Source organism: Lithobates pipiens, unplaced genomic scaffold (genome assembly GCF_037356315.1).
Source record: "Lithobates pipiens isolate NorthernLeopardFrog02 unplaced genomic scaffold, aLitPip1_a1.2 Scaffold_24, whole genome shotgun sequence".
Taxonomy (NCBI): Eukaryota; Metazoa; Chordata; class Amphibia; order Anura; family Ranidae; genus Lithobates; species Lithobates pipiens.
This window is the reverse complement of record NW_027507786.1, coordinates 16,452,227-16,475,717: the sequence shown is the minus strand read 5'-3', so window position 1 is coordinate 16,475,717 and position 23,491 is coordinate 16,452,227. Positions and strand designations below refer to the sequence as shown.

Genomic DNA, 23,491 nt, shown 5'->3' with positions numbered 1-23,491 from the left:
TTTAGCTTCCTATGTATAATATCCCATTTAAGTATTAACAGGGTGTTTTGAATGCTTTCTGTGTACACAGGAAGTGATTCTATACTGATCTTACATGTGAGAAGATGGTGATTATATTACTTCCCTTTTTGGCAGAAACGTCACTTCCGGTTCCAGAAAAAATGCCACTTCTGGTTTCAATAAAACGTCACTTCCGGTTCTGGCGGGAAACCGGAAGCGGTTATAATTATTACTGCGCCATCAGTGGGAGTAGTGGGTGTCATTGGGTGTAGTGGTCGGGACTTAATATATATAAGACAGACAATCACGGCCTCAGAAGCCTGATGATGCCCAGTGGGAGGGGCGAAACGTGTCAAGCTGAGGAGACCTAGTGACCTTTGTTTGCACACCAAGGCGGCGTTTCTCTGCACGTTTTAAATTTTTTTTGATCAAATGTAATATTTTTGCGATTTTATGAATAAACCTCGCAGTATTACACTATATATACTCTTTTTCCTTCATTGCCAGACATCCTTTTGGGTGCCTGATCACTGATTAAGATGGGAAGGATCCAGGATGTCCATATGTTTTAATCGTACCGGTGGAAGATAGGAGTCATCCCTATGTAGTGTCTAGGGATGAGCCCGATGTACAAGTTGAGCGTAAGTTCGACTCGAACATCGGATGTTCGCTTGTTCGCCGAATAGCGAACAAATTGGGGTGTTCGCAACAAATTCATAAGCCATGGAACACCCTTTATAAGTCTATGGGAGAAATAAAAAGTCCTAATTTTAAAGGCTTATATGCATGGTATTGTCATACTGTATATAGTGTTTGGGGACCCGGGTCCTGCATCAGGGGAAATGTATTGTGGTGAATCTCCAATCCTGGGACCGGGTTTTGGGAACAGCCAGCAGTCTGGCTGGATGATTACACAGGTGGGTCTTGGGCTTAAAACAAAGCCAACACCATGGTTCTGGGCTCCACCCTCCCGAGGAGTCCAGGCGTGTAAGGGAGAAGAAGTGTGCATGTCTGCACAGGTCGGTCTGTCAGAGCAGACAGAGGGTCCAAGCTTGTGGGCTGAAAGAGAAGCTGTTAAAGAGTGCTGAGGTACTGGGTGTACGGGAACTCTGTTAAAGAGCCAAGAGGGCTGCAGCAGAAGTCTGAGCAGCAGTGCTGCTAAAGAGAGCCAGGTGGCTTGGTATTTTTGGTTCTACATACATTACTGCTGTGGAAAGCTGAAACCCCTGTGTGGGCAACTATTTTGTTATCTGACTTTTCTTTCTTTAATAAAAGTGGGCCTACGAGCCCTTAAACGACATCTGGTGTGGATCCAGCTCACTGGTAAGCTCTACCTTTAAGCTAAAATAACCCCCAAATATTACAAGTGGTGGAGAATGCGGGCAGAAGACGGTGGAATCCGGGTCCTTGCTCTACAGTAATTTCAAGTCAGGAACTATTGGCTGTGTGTGGAAGTGCAGCCAGGCAAAAGGCATTGCGTGTTGCAGGTGGTGTACCTGTGAATGAAAAGTCAAATTTTTTTTTTTCTCTTGCTATGAACTGTGTTTGTGTGCATGAGACAGCATAATCAGTGTGTGCAATGTGCAGGTGAGAAAAGCTTGCATGAAGAGAAAAGCAACTTGCTTTAAAAGAGACACTTTCATTTTGCTGGACTGTTTAAAGTTGTTCTGGAGTCTCTAAGTATGGGGCGGTCAAAGCTCTTAAAAGAAGCCAGGTTTGCTGAAATGAGAGACAGAGCTCTGTGGTTGGAGGGGTTGTTACCGCCTGAACGAGCCCCATACATACCTGATCAGAGTTTATCAAGGAGAAAAATGGCTGGGGTTGTCCCTAGCAACCCTGGTGCAATGAGTGCACAGGTGACTGCTGTTATGGAGAGTCCACCAGCATTTGAATCTGCAGTGGATTGGTGCAAGCGGCATTTAGCAGCACTGGACCAAGCTACAGAGGAAAGGAAGCCAACCCTCAGTGCAAGGGGAAAGCCGCTGGATGTCCATAACTGGAAGAGGGCTGTTGTTGCCTCTGGCAAAGCTGCTGCAGTTAAAACCACAGCTATTGTGAAAGATGTGAATGTGTCACAGCATGAGATGGGATCCAGCAGAGAGAAGCCCATGCGATATGCAAGGAGAGAGGCTGATCAAAGGCTGAGGATGAGAGTGGTTTCCCATAGCAACGCAGAGGAAGCCAGTCGGGCTGTCTCTGTACCATGGGCTATATCTAATAAGGATCGTGGAAAGCAGCTTAAGGAGGAGCCAATTTTTCATGTTGGAGAGAGCCAGCAAAGTTCTGCTGGGAGAGTGCGGTCTCCCATGGCAACCGGAGTGAAATTTATGCCTGAAAGGAGCTACAGTAGAGGTTTGGTTCAGCGTCCCCACAAAGAGGCCTGTGCATTCCGGCCAGCTGGGAATCACCAGGAGAGAATCGCTTTGGGAAAAAATCGTCCAGTACCATGCCTGGAATGTGGCCAGCAGGGGCATGGCATGTTTTCTTGCCCTAGGTTGTGGAATACGGCTGGAGATAATGTTGCTGAGAAAGTCTTGTCTGTAGGCCCAGATTCCGGTGAAAATATGTTTGCAGTCACCCCTAGCAACAAGAAGTTTCCTGTTGTGCCTGCAGGGGGTGCTAAACGGTGGGAGATGCCTGCTGTAGTTTCATCCCATGGCCACCAGGAGGAGTTGGCCAGTAAAAGTGCAGCAGAGGACTGGTGCATAAGACGACGTACTCAAATGAAGATGGTGACCCCAACTACTGCGGTGGGTAAGACTGTCTTTAATGAAATGATGGCTGGAACTGCTGATTTCATGTGTAAAAGGACTGGTTACGAGACTGTCCATGATGAGGTGAGAGTGACCCCAGTTAGTGGGGCCACTGAATGTGCACTTGAGAATGACTTTTCCCTATATAGTGGGAATACAAGGGTTAAAATCCAAATAGAACCTGTGTTGATGTCTAAAAGTGTTGTGTCTAATGACTATCAGGCTCAAGTTGACCATGGGCTAGGACAGCCTACAAATGTGAAAAATGCTATAAGTGTTACTGTTAATGAAAAGTTTGCTGCTGTTGGGAAAACTTTTGCTCTGAAAGAACCTGGGGTTATCAAAAATGGGCCGTTGCCTGTAGCAACTGGTGGTAAGGCAGCACAGTTGTCCACAGGAATCTCCAGGGAACTTCATGTGTTGGAGTCAGAGGTTGCCCTGGACAACTGCGATGTCACTCTGGTGGGACAGAATGGAACTGTACTGTGTAATGGTAATGTGTTAGTGCAAGCTGCTAGTACTAAAAATGTGCAGGTAAATGGTGGATTAACACAACCTGTGAAAAATGCAAAGGTGTGTGAGGCTTATGAAATGCAAGCTGAGAAAGGTGATGAATATGGTGTATTGCAACCTGTGCTACCACAGTCTGACGTGATTTACAATGACTGGTGTAATGAGTCTGCAACTAAGCCAGTCTGTTCTTATGTGTCTCCTTGGGCAGAAGGATCGGTGCTGAGGAATACCGCAGAAGGGAGCGCACATACAACAGATTGGGATAGTTGGAGCAAAAATCTTATCTCCCTGATAGATAAGGCTTTGATGCACAAAGATAAGGTGGACACGGTTTCTGCTGTGCCAGTAGGAGGGACTGCAGAACAGCTTGTACCTGAGGGCACGGTGGCTGCTGCAGGGGTTAACCCTGGTGAGCAGGATGAACCAAATAAGGGCACAGCAGAGACATTGTCCGTGACCCACAAAACTGAGGTTGACATGGAGTGTCAATGTGACGTCACTGGTAATGTTCTGGAGCAGTTCACTGATGCTGAGCCTGAGAAGTTGGGTATGAGTCCAGCAATTGGCAGCCCTCTGGTGGAGCACCAGGCTGTGTTTACCTCCAGCCGGGAGGAGGTTCCGTTAACCATTGCAACTTTTCAAGTCTCAGCAAGTGAGTCTCTCTGCATCCCCAGTGTCATGAAAATCCCCAGGAAGGACTTAGGTCTGGAGTCAAGGGCCTGGTTATTTACCAAAGCATTAAAAGAGATGCTTGAACTTTGGGATGTACAGCCAATCTATACTAGTGTGTCTCCTCCACAGTCTGATGGGCTGGTACTGCGCAGTACCACTAGGTGGAGCACTGTATGGCAGGCTGTACAGAGCAAAGCAATACAGGACAGGAATGATTTATTCCTAAATTTGCTACTTTTGTTAAAAGTTGCTGCTATGTATGCTGCTGGACTACGTGCAGAAGAAATATTTGAGACAGACTTTGGAGAAGTTGTAAATAAGCCTAAAATGTCTGTGGATTCACCTCCTAACAGCCAGATGGGAAGCATTTCTGCTGCTATGGTTCAGGGTGGTGCTGGTCAGTTATCGATTAAGGGCGCGTTTACTGCACCGGTAGAAAAACCACATGAGATGGAAGGGCCAAGTGTGAACCTGAAAGCAGCAGAGATCCTGACCAGTGCTCAAACAAAGGTGGTTAAAGAGACTGGGGTCCCCAGTCCAGTGGTTGGTTTAGGTGACAAACCTATTAAGGTCCCCAGGACAGGGGAATGGACAAGGAGTGTGGTAAAAATTGTATGTGGATCAGACGAGAGCTTGCCTGTTCCGGTGGATAAAAATACAGGTAGCATCAGAACGGGTCAAGTGGTAGGACAGCTGCCTGCAGAGTGGGTGAACCCAGGAGAGGTGGCGTCTTGTGAGGTTCCTGTGGGTGATGGCGGCCCTCCAGTATGTGTGCCCTCTGTGGACTCTACCCTAGCAAATGTTGGAAAAAAAGGCATTGGTGACATGTGCAACATTGAGAGGTCTAATGTTGGTTTGAATATGTCTGTCATTGATGAACCAAATAATGTGTTAATGGTACATGATAATGTGGTGTCCAAAGGTACAGGTAAACCTAGTAATCAATTAGTGACTGCTGAGTCAGGTACCAGAAATAAGAGGTGGGGTTCTGTTCTAAACACTATAGAAATAGGCCCCCTACAGTCTCAGAACAGTACTGCTGAGAGAGTTTTGGGGAAACCTGGGAACCTGAAGCGTGGAGGCAGAAGGGTTGGTAGGAAGACCAACGGGAACCCATTAAGATTTCAGGAGAGGAAGTGCTTATGGAAATGCACTCGGAAGAAAAGTTGGGAAGGTCGCATCAAAGCGCATAGCAGAGTGACAGTAAGGCTTAGAGGGAGACACCAAAGGAGGCATTGGGTGGAGTTCCCCGTTAGGAGAAGCGAGGTTGGACAGGAGGGTACTTCTGTAAATGGTATCTGGCACAGAGGTGCCAAAAGTAACTTGGGTGTTCCGCCCTCTGGGTCGAAACAAAGGGGGGGGATATGTGGTGAATCTCCAATCCTGGGACCGGGTTTTGGGAACAGCCAGCAGTCTGGCTGGATGATTACACAGGTGGGTCTTGGGCTTAAAACAAAGCCAACACCATGGTTCTGGGCTCCACCCTCCCGAGGAGTCCAGGCGTGTAAGGGAGAAGAAGTGTGCATGTCTGCACAGGTCGGTCTGTCAGAGCAGACAGAGGGTCCAAGCTTGTGGGCTGAAAGAGAAGCTGTTAAAGAGTGCTGAGGTACTGGGTGTACGGGAACTCTGTTAAAGAGCCAAGAGGGCTGCAGCAGAAGTCTGAGCAGCAGTGCTGCTAAAGAGAGCCAGGTGGCTTGGTATTTTTGGTTCTACATACATTACTGCTGTGGAAAGCTGAAACCCCTGTGTGGGCAACTATTTTGTTATCTGACTTTTCTTTCTTTAATAAAAGTGGGCCTACGAGCCCTTAAACGACATCTGGTGTGGATCCAGCTCACTGGTAAGCTCTACCTTTAAGCTAAAATAACCCCCAAATATTACAGTATCAATGCAAAATAAGTTTTAAAAACTGAAATTTTTTTCGGGAGCAGTGATTTTAATAATGCTTAAAGTGAAATAATAAAAGTGAAATATTCCTTTAAATTTCTTACCTGGGGGGTGTCTATACTATGCCTGTAAATTGGTGCATTTTTCCCATGTTTAGAACAGTCCGAGAGCAAAATGACATTTCTAAAGGAAAAAAAGTAATTTAAAAGTACTCGTAGCTATAATGAATTGTCGGTCCCGGCAATACAGATAAAAGAAGTCATTGAAAAAAATGGCATGGGATCCCCCCCAGTCCATTACCAAGCCATTTGGGTCTGGTATGAATATTAAGGGGAACCCCGAACCAAAAGTAAAAAATAAAATTGCATGGGGGTCCCCCCAAATTCCATACCAGGCTCTACAGGTCTGGAATGGATAAAATAAAGGGTGGAAAAGCCACGGGGTCCCCCAAAAAATCCATACCAGACCCTTATCCGAGCACGCAACCTGGCAGGCTGCAGGAAAAGAGGGGGAAGAGAGAACCTGAGCAGTGCCAGGCCACATGCCCTAAACATGGGGAGGGTGCTATGGGGTCTGATCCCAAAGCAACTTTTCCTCATTTTGATGGGACAAGGGCCTCATCCCCACAACCCTTGCCTAGTGGTTGTGGGGGTCTGTGGGTAGGGGGCTTATCGGAATCTGGAAGCCCCTTTTAACAAGGGGACCCCCAGATCCTGGCCTCCCCCCTGTGTGAAATGGTAACAGGTACAAATATACCCCTACCATTTCACAAAAAAAGTGGCACCATGGGAGCTACCCACCTTATGATGCGTCCCCACAGGTGACAGTTCTTTTATAACTGAGGGCGGGGCCGCACAATGACATTCCTGGGTGACCCCCCCCCTCTGACACACGTGTACTTCCCAATGGCTTCCCCGTGGCATCAAAGGGGGGCAGGACCAACCCAGTTATGTACACGGATGGCCCAGTCCCTTCTGACACCCTGGAAAAGCCATGGGGAAGTCTCCATGTGGCACTGCCCTCAGTTTTAAAAGAACTGTCACCTGTAAGGCAGGTGCCTCCCATGGAGGCGGGTTGGTTGCGGCTTTGTTTGTTTTTTTCGGTACGTCGGCGGAGTGAGAGAAGAAGATGAATGGACTTCGTTGGACATTTATTTTTTATGTTTTATTAATAAAGGACTTGTCCCAAGCCGTGTCTTGTCATTTGTACCATTTTGACACTTTTTTTTTAAATGGTAGGGGTACATTTGTACCCCATTACCGTTTCACACGGGGGGAGGCCAAGATCTGGAGTCCTCTTGTTAAAGGGTACTTCCAGATTCCAATAAGCTCCCTGCCCGCAGACCCCCATAACCACCGGGCAAGGGTAAACCAACGGGCAAAATGTGCATGTGTCACCAGCCACTGGCATTGGGGAAAAAAGCTCAGCTTCCTGAGCCTGTTCTCAAGCCATATTCACACAAGTAGTCACGGGTGGCCCTCTGCTGTATGTGTAACGACTGAGATGTGGCCAACACATACATTCCTCAGTCAGTATTACAATGATTATAAAAGTAAGAGATCATCAGTGTTTCCCAGTAGCGCTGTTATCGCCGTGTACCTGATACATGCAGAATAGATGTAGCGGAGCCGGAATCAGGAGTGGTGATAACAAAGCAGCGATAGTCCCCTTCATCTGTTATCTGAATGTTGGGTATAGAAAGACTGGCATTGCCTTGTAGAAGGTCTTTGTCATTCATGTGAGATCCGGGCCTTGATGACTGGTGGGAACCACGAAAGCCGTAAACTTCATATTCAGTTCCATTTTGTAATCTGAGAAACCACACAACTGATAATATCTGGAGATTCAGTCGTACTGGGACACCAGACAGAAGACAAGGGATGGTGACATCTTCCCCTCTAAGAGCATCAATAGGATCATCTTTTCCAGTAACTGTCAGCCCCCGAACCTGAAAATCATCTAAAAATTAAGACAAAAAGAGTGATTAAAATGGTATGGGAATTCTTGTATAAAAACAAGGAACACTAAACTGGTAATGCTATCAAGGAAACTCTGCAACTATTGCTACTGGTGGCTCCGTTGGAGATATTTCTCCTCACTTCTCATCTCACTGACAATGTTTTCAAAAAAGGAAGTGAGAAAAAAATCTGCAACAAGGAAATAATAATAAAGAAATAATGTCATGTATGGTCGAACTGTAGGCACCCATCTGCGTCCTAACAACCATTGACTCATCAACGCCTGTCACATTCAGCTGTCAACTGGGGATTCTCAACCGACAGGTTGATGTAAACAAACAACAATGAAGATAGAATACAAAAGGCACGTGCCCAAACCCCCCCCCCCCCCCTCCTTTAAAATTCACACCAATCCCTTTAGGTCTGGTATGCTGGTATTGATTTTAGAACAAAAAATTAACAGCGAGAGGTCCCCCCCTAAATTCAATACCAGACCCTTTATGTCTGCCTGGAAAAGGGTGGGGAAAGTCTCCTGCATCTTGAAAACCACCTATTCTGTCTTTCTCACAACCTTAACTTGGTGGTTGTGGTGGTTGTGGTGGTCTGTGGATGAGGGGTTATGAGAATCTAGTAAAAAAATATTTTTTTTCAAATAACTGGGCCCAATTTCCATATATGAATGAGTAGGGGGCACATGGTATCCCTGCTTATCCATAAACAAAAAAAAGTCAATAGGAAACAATAGTAAACAAACACACACACCCAATTATTTAATAAGAAAAAAAGTGCCAAAATGTAAATCCACCATCAATCCCAACGATGCAGATCCACATCACTCACAAAGCCTGACCCATCAAAAGGGAAAGTGCAGCCCGGTTCCCACCACAATAAATACAAAGGAACATGGACTCCCGAGTAAATACATTTACATTGTGGAGCTTTTTTTTACTTAAAGGACTTGTCAAAAATTGTGTATGTGTTTCTTTACTACTGACTTTTTTTTTGTGAATGAGTAGAGAGTACTATGCCCTCTTAACCTTTCATGAGGGATGTGGGAACTTGTGGCCCCCTTAATTATAAAAGGAGCTTCCAGATTTCAGTAAGCCCTCCATTCATAGACCTCGAAAACCACCAGGCCATGGTTGTGTGGAAGAGGCACTTGTCTTCTACAACATGGAGAGAAGGTACTTTGTCAGATCTTCTGTCCTGGCAAGGTACCCTCATGCTGAAGGCATATGGCCTGATATGGTTTAGAACAGGGAAGGTGCATGCTCTTTTACCGACTTTCCTGGCCACCCAAACTGCCTGTTCAGATTAAGGGTCTGGTATGGATTTTGGAGGGGACCTCACATGCCGTTTTCTTGTGGGGTTTTCCCCTTAAAAATCCATATCTGTCTCAAAGAGTTTACTATTGAATTTTAGGGGGTACCCCATGCAATTTTTTCTTTTTTTTTTCAATTTGTTTACATTTATCTGTTTGTTGGGATTGGGAATCCCCAGCTGACAGATGAAGATGCCGGGCAGAGAGGAGTCAATGGTTCTAAGGACACTGGCGGCTGCCGGTGTTCTGTCAAAATAGCCAATTAATCGAGATCTCCAATAACGTCACTTCCGGTTACTTTCCAGTTACTGTAAACAATAAGTAATTGGAGATTTTGAACGGCTTGCTGTCTTAAAACAACCCCCGCAACCGTATACACCAGGGGTGTCCAAACTTTTTTCAAAGAGGGCTACATTTGATTTAGAGAACATGCGTGAGGGCCGACCATTTTGCCTGACATTCTTTGAACCATTAAAATTCAGTCTAAGTGTGTTCATACGAGCATTATTACACTGCACAACAAGTATTCTCTTGCCTTTGTGGCTGTGTCCGGTCAAAGATATTAGAGAGAAAGAGATATCTTTTGTGGCTGTGCCCCTCCCCCCCAATGAATCTCTGAGAGCCACTCAGGACTAAGGATGACCTCAGGCGTGTTATTTGGTTATTGGCATATAACACGCACCTTCACTTTAAAAGGGAAGTTTCAGGAAAAAAAAAAACCCACCTTAAAATTTTATATAAAAGAACTGTGAAGCAAAATAAGGGTCAGTGCCCATCAATGCAGCCTAATCAGTGCCCATCAAGACAGCCTAATCAGTGCCCATCAATGCAGCCTAATCAGTGCCCATCAAGACAGCCTAATCAGTGCCCATCAATGCAGCCTAATCAGTGCCCATATTCAGCCTCACCATTGACATGAATGCAGCCTGATCGATGCCCATCTGCAGCCTTGGAGGGAACAGGGAGAATCTCATGTTTTCGTGGCAGCCTCTTTAATACAAAGTCCCGCATCCTATGATAGACAGAACAGTCGACTAATGGCAGCCCAGGAGACAAGACTTCCTATTACAGTGGTCGCCACGTAAACAGGAAATTCTCACTGTATGTATTCTGTTGGCGCTGGTCCTGCCCCCTCCGAGGCACATATAAATACGGGTATATATATCTTTTGTGTCCCCCGCGGCGCTCTGGGATTCATTGGAGGCCACAAAAGATATATATATAGCCAAATTACCAGTGGGGCCATTTGAAACCAGAACGCGGGCCGCAATTGGCCCACGGGCCAGACTTTGGACATGCCTGGTATACTCTATGATAGATTATATTATGAGCGTACATTGTTAATAACCAACAAAATGGCCTCCTCTGTGGTGGCGAAAAACTTTTTTCCTCCTTACCCGTTGTTCTGTCAAAACAGCGAGCTCTTCGTGTGTAACGGAGTGTACACGTTTGCTGGTCTTCTGTCAAAACAGCAAGTTGTCGAAATCTCCAATTACTGATGCTTTACAGTAACCAGAAGTAACGTAATTGGAGATCTGGATGACCCAGCAGGTTGAAGGAAAAAAAAAAAAAAATGACAGCTTCTGTAAGAGCCGCTGTACACAGTCCAATTAGAAAAATGTGTGATTGTTGGAGAAAAAGTGTGCAAAAGTCTTTATAAATTGACCCATAGTAGCATTGTAATGTAATATTTGTTACTAACAATATAATAATATTCTAATAGTAACACTGTTGTATACCATTGTACTGTAATAGTAATTACATAGTTACATAGTTGGGAAGGTGGAATAACCTGTGTGTGTGGGATTACAATTTCTCATATCCCTGTATATTGTATTTGCTAAGAAACAGACCTAAAAGTTGTTGTTTTTTTATTTATCTTCACTCTGTGTGATTCATTTAGTTTCCGAACTGAAATTCTGAAAAAAATTGTTATCATTCGGAGATTCAAATGTTCTTGAATTTCTGAATTACAATTGATTCATTAATGATGAATTTCAACTAATCTGAAATAAATTATAACAAAATGAATTATTCAAATTTGAAAATGAATTCTCATTTGAAATAGGAATATATTACAATAAATACGGTAAGGTATAACAGTTAAATTAGATGATAATACCTACTTTAAGCTGTTTTATAGAATGACATGGAATAGAATAGAAAAGAATAGAGTAGATTATGAAAGAATACAGTAAAATACTATAATAGAAAAAAATAGAACAGAATAAAATAAAACAGAACAAATATAGCCAATTTCTGAAATTCGAAAATTTTGAAATTCAAAATTCACATTTCATATTTTAAATTCATTTGAAAACAACAAATATACAAAACAAATCTGAATATATAACATGAATACCTAAAAATAATTCATTCTAACATAACTAATATGATGAAACACAATTATTAACAAACAAATCCGAAATGAAACAAAACAATATTTTCTGTCATGCACATCTCTAGCTGAAGGGAATTCCATATCTTCACTACCCTTAATGCTAATGAACCTCTTACGCAGAACTGCTTCTCATACAACATCATGGTGTGGTCTGGAATCTTTTGTAGAGACCTTAGAATAAATAGTTTCCTCCCAATGCTAGAGTCATCATTCATGGATTTGTATATCACTATCATATCTCTTCTTAAAAAGGAAGTAAAGGCAAAAAAAAAAAACACACCCTGTAAGACAAAGGCATAATGAGCTAGTATGCATAGCATACTAGCTCATTATGAATAACTTACCTGAGAACGAAGCCCCCCGAAGCGGTCCTCCGTCTTCCTCTTCGCCGCTGCCATGTATCCCGGAGTGACTTCCGGGTCTCGCTGCTCCGGCGCTGTGATTCACTGGAGCCACGATGACGTCACTCCCGCGCATGCGCACGTGAGCCGACACTCGCGGCATATCGCCGCGATCCGCGGCCTGCCCAGTGCACCTGCGCGCCGCTGTCTACGGCGCATGCGCCATAGACAGCGGTGGCTGTCTTTGGGTAAATATCTCCTAAACCGTGTAGGTTTAGGAGATATTTCTTGTACCTACAGGTAAGTCTTAATCTAGGCTCACCTGTAGGTCAAAGTGGTTTGTAAGGGTTTACAACCACTTTAAGCTTCTATTCTCCGAGGGTGAATACGTTTAATGCTTGAAGACGTTCCTCATAACTGAGGTCCCCCAGACCCCTTATCAGCTTTGTTGCCTTTCTCTGCACACCCTCCAGTTCAAGGACATCCTTCCTGAGGACTGGTTATTGGTAATAATAGTATACGGTAACAGTAGCACTGTTGGAGAACCTCTATTGTACGGCTCTGTAATGTATCCTCGGGTACAATGACATTAACTGCCAACCAGCCGCCGCAGTTGCACTGCGGCAGAATGGCACGGGCAGGCGAATTGCTGTTATATTACGTCGCTCCCTCTGGTGGCCACTAGGGGAGCACCCGCAGCTCGCCCCCAGAGCCAATGAGAGTGCCCGGCATGCCCGTTGACAGCTGGGCTCCCATGATCGCTCGTAACACGTTGAGAACCGGAATCTATGTGTGTAAACCCAGAGATCCCAGTTCTCTGAGGGGAGAAGTGACAGATCGTCTGTTCATATCAACAGCAATCTGTCATCTCCCCTAGTAAGTCCCATCAGTTAGAACACACACAGGGAACACAATTAACACCTTGATTGCCCCCCTAGTGTTAACCCTTTCACTGCCAGTGACATTTTTTTTTACAGTAATTAATGCATTTTTATATCACTGATCGCTGTATTAATGCCAATGGTCCCAAACATGTGTCAAAATTGTCCGATGTGTCCGCCATAATGTTGCACTCACAATAAAAAAATGTGAAAAAAATAAAAAATAAAAATGCTATAAATTTATCCCCTATTTTGTAGACGCTATAACTTTTGCGCAAACCAATCAATATACGCAAATTGCGATTTTTAATTTCACATTGTTTATTAATTTTGAAGAAAGGCTTACAAATTGTATCACAATCAATGATGTAACCGAAGAGTAATGTATCATGTTAGAATTATAAATCAAAGTTGTTCAACATCGATAAGGCATGAAAAGTATCACGTAATATCAACAAGAGAACATTGGCAGGGTACATCTTGTAAGAGGCTGTAAGGAAGACGGTTAGGCTGCGTATTGTGATTTTTATTACCAAGAATATGTAGAAGAATACATATTGGCCTAAACTGAGAAAAAAATCTAAAAAAAAATAAATGGGGGTATATATTATAGCAAAAAGTACAAAATATTGCGTTTCAAAATTGACGCTCTTTTGTTGTGTATAGCGCAAAAAATAAAAAACTGCAGAAGTGATCAAATACCACCAAAAGAAAGCTCTATTTGTGAGAGAAAAAAAAGGACGTCAATCGCACGACCGCGCAATTGTCAGTTAAAGCGACGCAGTGCCGAATTCTAAAAAAGTGCTCTGGTCAGGAAGGGGGTAAAATCTTCCGGGGCTGAAGCGGGTTAAACAAAGAAGAGTGACACTGACCTGATCCGAGGAGGAGAAGAAAGCAGATTACTTGCAGGATTTTCTGCCCGGTCCTCATTGTACCATCCATGTCAGATCTACTCCAGGAGAACTTTGAAAGACGTCTCAATTGTATGAAGTAACCAACGTTGTCTGAACCTTGTTTCACTTTTACCTTTTACAAGACACAGATTCCAATCACATGATGACAGTATATTCTCTGTACATACTGTACACCAACAATAGCATCACCGATCTATGAGGGAAATCCGGCTTATTCTGAATTGTTCTCAAACTGCACAAAAGGGCAAAAAAATAAAACAAGCTGTAAGGTAATGAGGAGTTATTTATGAAAGGCAAATCCACTTTGCACTGAAAGTGCACTTGGAAATGCAGGCTCTCTTAATCTAAGGGGTAGATCTGAAATGAGGGGAAGCTCTGCTGATTTTATCATCCAATCATGTGCAAGATAAAATGCTGTTTTTTTATTTTCCTCGCATGTCCCCCTTGGATCTACAGCGACTGCACTTTCAAGTGCACTTGCAGTGCAAAGTGGATTTTCCTTTAGTAAATAACTCCCAGTGCGTGTTATTGTTGCTGCAGATTTAAAGGATAGGTTCACCTTCCAGGGCACATTGTTGTGTCACGTACAAGGTGTGAGGCCGAGGTGCTGAGAGGGCTTCCTTTGCGGCTAAGTGCAGTGCACCCCTTAAAGCGGAGGTCCACCCTAAAGTGGACCTTCTGCTTATCAGAACCCTCCCCCCCTCCGGTGCCACAATCGGCACCTTTCAGGGGGAGGGGGGTGCAGTTACCTGGATAATCCAGGTAACTGCACCCACTTCCGGGATAGCTCTCTGCGGAAAGGGGCGTAGATTACGCCCCTTTCCGCAAGTGCCCGCCCCTTTCCGCAAGTGCTCCGCTGCCTGCTGGGAAACACACAGATCCCAGAGGCAGCGGGGACTGTCCTTATTGCGCAGCGTGACTCGCGCATGCGCAGTAGGGAACCGGGAAATGAAGCCGAAAGGCTCCATTTCCTGATTCCCATACCCAAGATGGCGGCGGCAGCACCCGAGAGACGATCTAGAGATCGGCTTCAGGTGCCGACATCGCGGGCGCGCTGGACAGGTAAGTGTCACTATTTTAAAAGTCAGCAGCTGCAGTATTTGTAGCTGCTGGCTTTTAAAAAAAAAAAAAAAACGCTGAGTCCCGGTGGACTCCCGCTTTAAGGTGGTACATGGAAATCAGTGCCCAAAGAAGCATGGTTTGCCAGTCACTGTCTTCTGATGAACTGATCACCCTTCCGGTAGGACTGGACTGGGACAAAAATTTGGCCCTGGACTTCATCCACTTAATTTTGCAAACACGCAAAAAACAGTATATAAACTGTACGCAATTGCCCTAGGGAGACCCCCTTACATAAGGGTCCCCAGAGACCCCCTCATTACATCTGGGTCCCCAGAGAGCCTCCCCTTACATCAGGGTCCCCATATAGCCTTCCCCTTACATCAGGGTCCCCAGAGAGCCCCTCTTACATCAGAGTCCCCAGAGATCCTCCGCCTTACATCAGGGTCTCCAGAGAGCCCCTCCTTACATCCGGGTCCCCACAGAGCCCCCCTTACTTCCGGATCCACAGAGAGCCTCTCCCTTACATCAGGTTCCCCAGAGAGCCTCCTTCTTACATCAGGGTCCCCAGAGAGCCCCTCCTTACATCAGGGTCACTAGAAAGAGGGAATGTAGTGGGCTGGGACCCTGTTTTTGGGGACTTCTGGACTGACTCTGGGCTATGGGCCCCAGATTAGGGGCTATAGCCCCAAAAGTCCCCCCCCCCAGCGATGCCACTGGCTGTCACTGAAACTGACCCACTGAGCCATCGGCCCACCCAGAAACTCCCGATAGTCCCAATGGCCAGTACATGCCAGCCGGAAAGTAGCTGGAACAAGCAGGATGCACTGTAGGGCAGAGGTGCTTGGGTGGAACCAGACGTCCTTGGCAGCAGAGCAGCCCGGAAACAAAACCAAGAGCCAGGTCAGGGGTCATACATAGTAGATATAGATAGTAGATAAGTCAGTAGCAGTAAGTAAGCAGTAGTCAGTAAGTCAGTAGCAGCTATAGATAACAGAACTGGAACAAGCTGGGGCTATACACTGATACATAGTTAGTTAGGTGGAGTTTAGATTTAGAGCGACTGCACTTCCAAGTGCACTTGCAGTGCAAAGTGGATTTGCCTTTTTAAAATAACCCCCCATTGTAATCATTTGATGAATATTTTTTATTTTGTTCGTTCACTCTGCAAGTGTAAAATTTATAAAAAGAAACCATTAAAATGTAAATATTTAAAAGCATTTGTACTTGACAATATTTTTTCTCAGCTGGCTAAAACTTCTGCACAGTATTGCACATATAGCAAAGTGCTGAAAGTAAGATACTACTTTTACTAATTAGAACACTTTCCATATTTTTAATAAACATATTATTGATAAAAACACGATCAATGTGTATAAAGAACAATCAGATGTTTGGTTATTCGGCTCCCTCCTTCCATTGAAAAAAATAATAATAATAATTTATTCAACCAATTTATAAAATCGGACGTCAAGGAAAAATGAGTAAATTTAAAGAACGAATTCCAAATAGGAATTACGAATATGAATCCTTAATACCAATTAAACAAATCCACCGAATTTAAGAAACAAGATAACTAGATTAACTAATCTAAACGAAACAAAACGCATTTTTTCCTCATGCACATGTCTAATCACTTAATTCCACCACCTAAATTATGTTTCCCTCTGGATGTGGTCACTGGGTACAAACTCATCTTTTATATTTCACAAAAAAAAAAAGTATTTATGTGCAACAAAATTAAAGGTCACGTGACATAAAAATTGCAACTACTACCATTTATTTCTACAATCTGTACGAAATCTGTACCAGACCCTAAATCCAAAGCATGCGACCTGGCTACTCTTCTTTTAGGAAAATAAAGATTGGGGATTTTAAGTGCATTTTTATGTACAAATGTTTTTTTTTGTTTTGTCTTTGCATTTACTTTAACTTTTTGCATATGCATTGCTTGCCTCAGAGGCGAGGATCATTAGCACCCTCCTAATTGGACTCATAGACGTCTATTTATAAATGTTTTCATAACTTCTTTCTCCTAGGATTCCCACATTGAGTCCAATTAGAAAAATATGTGATTGTTGGGAAAAAAAGTGTGCAAAAGTCTTTATAATTAGACCCATAGTAGCATTGTAATTTAAAAGTTGTTAATAATAATAATAATATAATAATATTCTAATAGTAACACTGTTGTATAGCATTGTACTGTAACAGTAATTACATAGTAACATATACATAGTTACAGATGCATATTTACATAGTTGGGAAGGTGGAATAAAGACACTGGTCCATCCAGTTCCTCCTGTGTGTGCGAGACTACAGACTGTAAATTATATTTGCTAAGAAACAGATCTAAACATTTTTTATTTTTTTTTATTTTACATTTTATTTATCTAAACTCTCTACTGACACCATCGCCATAAACATGTGCAAGTTACAAATCAAAATTCGAACAACTTTTTCGTTATTGGAAGATTTGAATGTTTCTGAATATCCGAATCACAATAATAATAATAATTATTATTATTATTATACAGGATTTATATAGCGCCAATAGTATGCACAGTGCTTAACAAAATAAAGGCAGACATTACAGTTACATGACAATTTAGTTCAAGAGGAATCAGAGAGCCCATCTGTTTAGAGCTTACAATGTAAAAAGGAAGGGTCAATTGATACAAAAGGCAATAGCTGTGGGGGACGGGCTGATAGAGGAAGTAAAATAGTATTAGTTAGAAGCAGGATAGACGTCTTTAGAGAGAAGGGTTTTCAGGGATCGTCTAAAGATGGATAGATTACGGGACAGTCAGACAGATTGGGATAGGGAGTTCCAAAGGATGGGAGAAGCTTTGGAGAAATCCTGGAGGCGAGCATGGGAGGAGGTAACCAGGGAGCTAGAGAGCAGGAGGTCTTGGGAGTACTGAGGAGAGCGGCTTGGTTGGTATTTTGGGACTAGGCTAGTGATGTAGCTGGGGGCAGAGTTATGGGTGGCTTGGTAAATTATTGTTAGTACTTTGAATTTTAGTCGTTGGGTGAGTGGAAGCCAGTGGAGGGATTGGCAGAGAGGGGTGGAGGACACTGAATGGTTGGTAAGGTGGGTGAGTCTTGCAGCGGCATTCATTATGGACTGAAGGGTGATAGTCTATGTAAAGGTAATCCAATGAGTTGGGAGTTGCAGTAGTCGAGGCGAGAGATAATCAAGGAGTGAATTAGAAGCTTGGTGGTGTCATTCATTAAAAAGGGGCTTATTCTGGAAATGTTGTGGAGGCTGAGGCGGCATGACAGGGATTCTATGTGGGCCTGAAAGGACAGTTAAGAATCTAAGGTTAGCACCCTGGCATGTGGGGGCGGACTGATAGATGTGCCATTGATCTTGACAGAGAAGTCGAGGGAAGGGGCACGTGGGGGGGGGGGGAATATTAGGAGCTCAGTTTTAGATAGATTCAGTTTGAGGAAGTGGTGTGACATCCAGGCTGATATGTCTGTTAGTAAATCAGTGATGTGTGAGGAGATTAATGGGGTTAGCTGAGGGGCAGAGAGATAGATCTGGGTGTCATCGGCATATAAATGGTAGTGGAAGCCATGGGAGGCTATCAGCTGACCCAGGGAGGACGTGTAGATCGAGAATAGTAGAGGTCCAAGGACAGAACCTCGGTGGACCCCACTGGTAAGAGGAGTTGGAGAGGAAGAAGTGGAGGTGTAAGTGACACTGAAGGTGCGGTGAGATAGGTATGATTCAAACCAATGGAGAGTGCAGCCATGGAGACCAAGCAAATTCAATTTTTTGAGAAGGAGGGGGTGGTCAACTGTATCAAAGGCAGCATAAAGGTCCAAGACTAATGCCCCATACACACGATAGGACATTCCAACAACAAAATCCATTGGATTTTTTCCAACGGATGTTGGCTCAAACTTGTCTTGCATACACACGGTCGCAAAAAGTTGTCGGAAAATCCAATCGTCGAGAACGAGGTGACGTACGACACGTACAACGAGACTATAAAGAGGACAGTAGCCAATAGCTTTCATCTCGTAATTTATTCTGAGCATGCGTGGCACTTGCGTGTCTGTCGGAATTGTCTACACACGATCGGAATTTAAACGATCGGATTTTGTTGTCTGAAAATTTTAGGTCCAGTTCTCAAACTTTATGTGTCGGAAATAGTCCAATGGAGCCCACACACGATCGGATTTTCCGGCACCACGATCCGATCGCACATATTTTCCGTTGGAGAGTCTGACTGTGTGTACAGGGCATAAGAGTACGGAATAGTGACCGTTGGTTTTTGTCTGTTAGTAAGTAGTTTGTCAGTTTTAGGAGGTCAGTTTCTGTGGAGTGCTGCGGGCAAAATCCAGACCGAAGGGGATCAAGAAGGTTATTCTCAATGAGGTGATCGCTCAGTCGGTTTTAAACGTTCAAGGAGTTTGGAAGCAAAAGGGAGTAAGGATATGGGTCTTAGGTTGTTAAGATTGGTGGGGTTAGTGATGTCTATTTTGAATTTTAACTAATAAATAAATGAAATAAATGATAACAAAATTAATTATAAACAAATTTGAAAATGAATTTGAATTCATATTTAACCACTTCGCACCCAGGCCAATTCTGTCATTTCTCTCCTACATGTAAAATTCATAACTTTTTTGCTAGAAAATTACATAGAACTCCCAAACATTATATATGTTTTTTTTAGCAAAGACCCTAGAGAATACAATGGCGGTCGTTGCAACTTTTTATCTCGCACGGTATTTGCGCAGCAATTTATCGAACACGTTTTTTTCAGAAACAAAACAGTTTTATGCTTTAAAAAAAAAAAAACGAAAAGTTAGCCCAATTTTTTTGCATAATGTGAAAGAGGAAGATATGCTGAGTAAATAGATACCCAACATGTCACGCTTCAAAATTGCACACGCTTGTGGAATGGCGCCAAACGTTGGTATTTAAAAATCCACATAGGCAAAGCTTTACATTTTTTTACTGGTTACATGTTTTGAGTTACAGAGGAGGTCTAGGGCTTAAATTATTGCTCTCACTCTAACGTTTGCAGCGATACCTCACATGTGTGGTTTGAACACCGCTTTCATATGTGGGCGGGACTTACGTATGCGTTCGCTTCTGCATACGAGCTCACGGGGACAGGGGCGCTTTAATTTTTTTTTTCTTGTTAATTTTACTTTTTTTTTTTAGTTTGACACTTAAAAAAATAAAATAAAAAATGATTACTTTTATTCCTTTTACAAGGAATGTAAACATCCCTTGTGATAGGAATATGGCATGATCTGACCTCACCTCTAGGCTGGGAAGTCTAAAATAAAAAAAAAATAAAAAAAACGATCCTGGCTTCCCAGCCAAGGAGGCACCGTTAATTTGAATGCAGAGGCCGGGTGTGACGTCATAACATCGCGCCCGGCCTCCGAATGATCATAGAGACTCCGGGGACCATCTGTTCCGCCAGAAATCTCTATGTTATCATCTGGTGGCCGGCGGATCCTGTGACCGACTCACCGATGGAAGCGGTGAGTCGATAGAAGCACCGGAGGGCGGCGGGAGGGGGGGGGAATCCCCTCCCACCATCCGTAAGAACAATCAAGCGGTGGAACAGCCACTATGATCATTCTTATGATGCAGGGAATCGCCGGCTGAAAATGCCGATATCTGAATGATGTCTGTGGCCTCCGGCATCATTCAGATATACCGCCACAAAGCCCACAACGTCATATGACGTAGCTTGGGCGCCAAGTGGTTAAAATTGAAATTGCAATAAATACAGCAAGGTATACAACTTAGTGATATAAATGTGAATTCAAAAGTCAATATGTTGTCATTAAAAAAACGCTAATAAAATTCTTATGAAAGGTGTCAAAAAAGAACGTCCATGTGGATCTCCAGTAAGTGCAAACTGATGTGTGGATGCAATAGGGGTCATTTACTAAAGGAAAATCCACTTTGCACTGCAAGTGCACTTGTAAGTTAAGTCACTGTAGTTCTGAGGGGGACATGCAAGGAAAATAAAAAACAGCATTTTAGCGTGCACATGATTGGATGATAAAATCAGCAGAGCTTCCCCTCATTTCAGATCTACCCCTCAGATCTACAGCGACTGCACTTCCAAGTGCACATGCAGTGCAAAGTGGATTTGCCTTTCGTAAATACCCCCAATGTGTTCACCCCGTGCTCCTTCTCACAAAGAAATCAATCAGCACCTCTTACCAGAACAGTTGGATCTCAAGTTATAGAGATCATACACACTCTCACAAATGTCGGTTAGAGCCGGGGCTGTGTAATATTTCAACTTTTTACCGTGTTCTTGGATGTAAGTGTTATTATTGTGAAGTTCTTATGGACCGCCAGCCGTTGTTTTACGTCGGCATTTTGAATTGGAATACCGTTGTTATGGCAGCAGATAGTTGCCATAACCCCAGTATCCTCTTCAACATTGGGCGGTCTACTTTCAGATAGAAGTGGTCTCTGCAGCAGATCCACCATGGGATCACTTTTATCGAGAGCAGGAGAGGGCACCCCTCCTCCTCCCGCCGCTCTCTGGTCTCCTCTGCCGCTTGTCTATGTTGGCAGAGAAAATCGGGGTCCTCTCCCCTCACAGGCTGGATGCCGAGTGAGGGAAATATGGACCCCCAGTTTGGCTCCACACCATTGGATGGCGGAAGCAACATCAAACGTCAATTACGCCCAATGGTCTTAAAGCAGGGTGTCTCAAACTGGTGGCCCTCCAGCTGTTGCAAAACTACAAGTCCCATTATGCCTCTGCCTGTGGGAGTCCTGCCTGTAACTGTCAGCCTTGCAATGCCTCATGGGACTTGTAGTTTCACAACAGCTGGAGGGCCACCAGTTTGAGACCTCTCTCTTAAAGGGAACATTTCATTTTTTTTTTTATTACATTTAAGTGTAAATGTGAGATCTGAGGTCTTTTTGACCCCCCAGATCTCACATTTAAGAGGTCCTGTCATGCTTTTTTATATTACAAGGGATGTTTACATTCCTTGCAATAGGAATAAAAGTGACCCCAATTTTTTTTTTTAAAGGACAGTGTAAAAATAAAAAAAATAAAAAGTAAAATAAATAATATGTGTAAATAATGAATCAATACACGTGATGGGGTAATTGCTGAGGCTTTACTATGAAGGGGACTGGGTAGTACATAATATATGAGACTATGATGGCAATGAGTTGTAAATCTCTCCTCTCCTATTTCTACTTTCGACATTAGGGGTCAGTGTTGAGTCCATTCGCTTTGCCCCTTTTTTTGGCTTTTTGTTTTTCTTCTATAGGTTGGGCGTTTCTATGGATGGTTTTGGGTAATCCAGCACATTTGCACAGTAATCAGCTTCATTTTTATAGCGCTGATCGCTGTATAGATGACAATGTCCCAAATAGTGCCAAAAGTGTCCGATATGTCTGCCGCATTTTCGCAGTCATGGTAAAAATCACAGATCGCCACCATTACTAATAAATAAATAAAAAAAATTAATAATAAAAAATGCTAATTTTTTCTAAATTGTCGGTCTTTTTTTGTTTATAGCGCAAAAAATAAAAACCACAGAAGTGATCAAATACCACCAAAAGAAAGCTCTATTTATGGGGAAAAAAAGGAGGTCAATATTGTTTTGGTGTAACGTCACAGTTGTTAGTTAACCCAACGCAGCGCCGAATTGCAAAAAGTGCTCTGGTCAGGAAGGGGATAAATCCTTCCGGGGGGGCTTAAGTGGTTAACAATCATATTTTTGATTTGGTTTAGTGCAGATCTTTATTTTTATACACATAAAAGTGAAATAAGATGGTTCCTGCTTAGGTTGGTTTACAGCAGGGAGATGCAATTAGCGGACCTCCAGCTGTTGCAAAACTACAAGTCCCATCATGCCTCTGCCTCTGGGGGTCATACTTGTGGCTGTCGGAGTCTTGCTATGCATCATTGGACTTGTAGATCTGCAACAGCTGGAGGTCCGCTAATTGCGTATCCCTGGTTTATAGAATAGTATATAATAGAACACAATAAGAAGGAAAATAATATAATTTAACTGAAAAAAAAAATAGAGCAGAGTAGAACAGAGCATAATAGAATAGCATAGAACAAAAATAGAAAATGTTCTAAAATTCTAATTTCAAAATTCAAATTTGAATTTTGACCCTTATAAGTCTTACCCTCCTAGTAAGACACACAACGGTCAATTTATAAATGTTTTCATTTTCAGTGACTGTTGGGAAAAGTGTGCAAAGGTCTTTTTATAAATAGACCCAATAGTAGCATTGTGATTTAAAAGTTGTTAATAATAGTATAATAATATTGTGATAGTAACACTGTTGTATAGCATTGTACTGTAATAGTAATTACATAGTTACATAGATGGAAAGGTTGAGTAAAGACTGGTCCATCCAGTTCAACCTGTATGTGCGAGACTATGGACCTTCATATCCCTGAAAATTGTGTTTGCTAAGAAACAGATCTAAAAGTTTTTTTATTTTTTTTATGGGTATTTATCTACACTCTCTTGTTTCATTACAAATCAAAATTTGGATGAAATTTAAATTATTTGGACATAATTACGACTTTTTCCGAATCACAATAATAATGAATTTCAACTAATACGAAAAAAGAATTATAACAAAATCAATGAACCGCATTTAAAAATGAATTATAAAATCTACTCAGATTTGAAATTGAAACGTATTGCAATAGATGATGTACGTTATAAAAGTGAAATAAGATGATGATTCCTACTTAGGCTGTTGAATAGAATAGAATAGAATAGTAAATAGTGAATAGAGAATAGTAAACGCATT

General features: G+C 42.9%; 1 protein-coding gene across 1 annotated transcript in view; it reads right to left on the bottom strand.

Moving 5' to 3' along the window:
- LOC143929576 (uncharacterized) overlaps window positions 1-23,491 on the bottom strand; it is a 153,518-nt gene that overhangs the window by 56,233 nt on the left and 73,794 nt on the right. Inside the window, exon 8 of the mRNA XM_077453456.1 lies at window positions 7,425-7,784. Coding sequence (XP_077309582.1) covers window positions 7,425-7,784 — 360 coding nt within the window. The remainder of the gene's footprint in view (window positions 1-7,424; window positions 7,785-23,491) is intronic.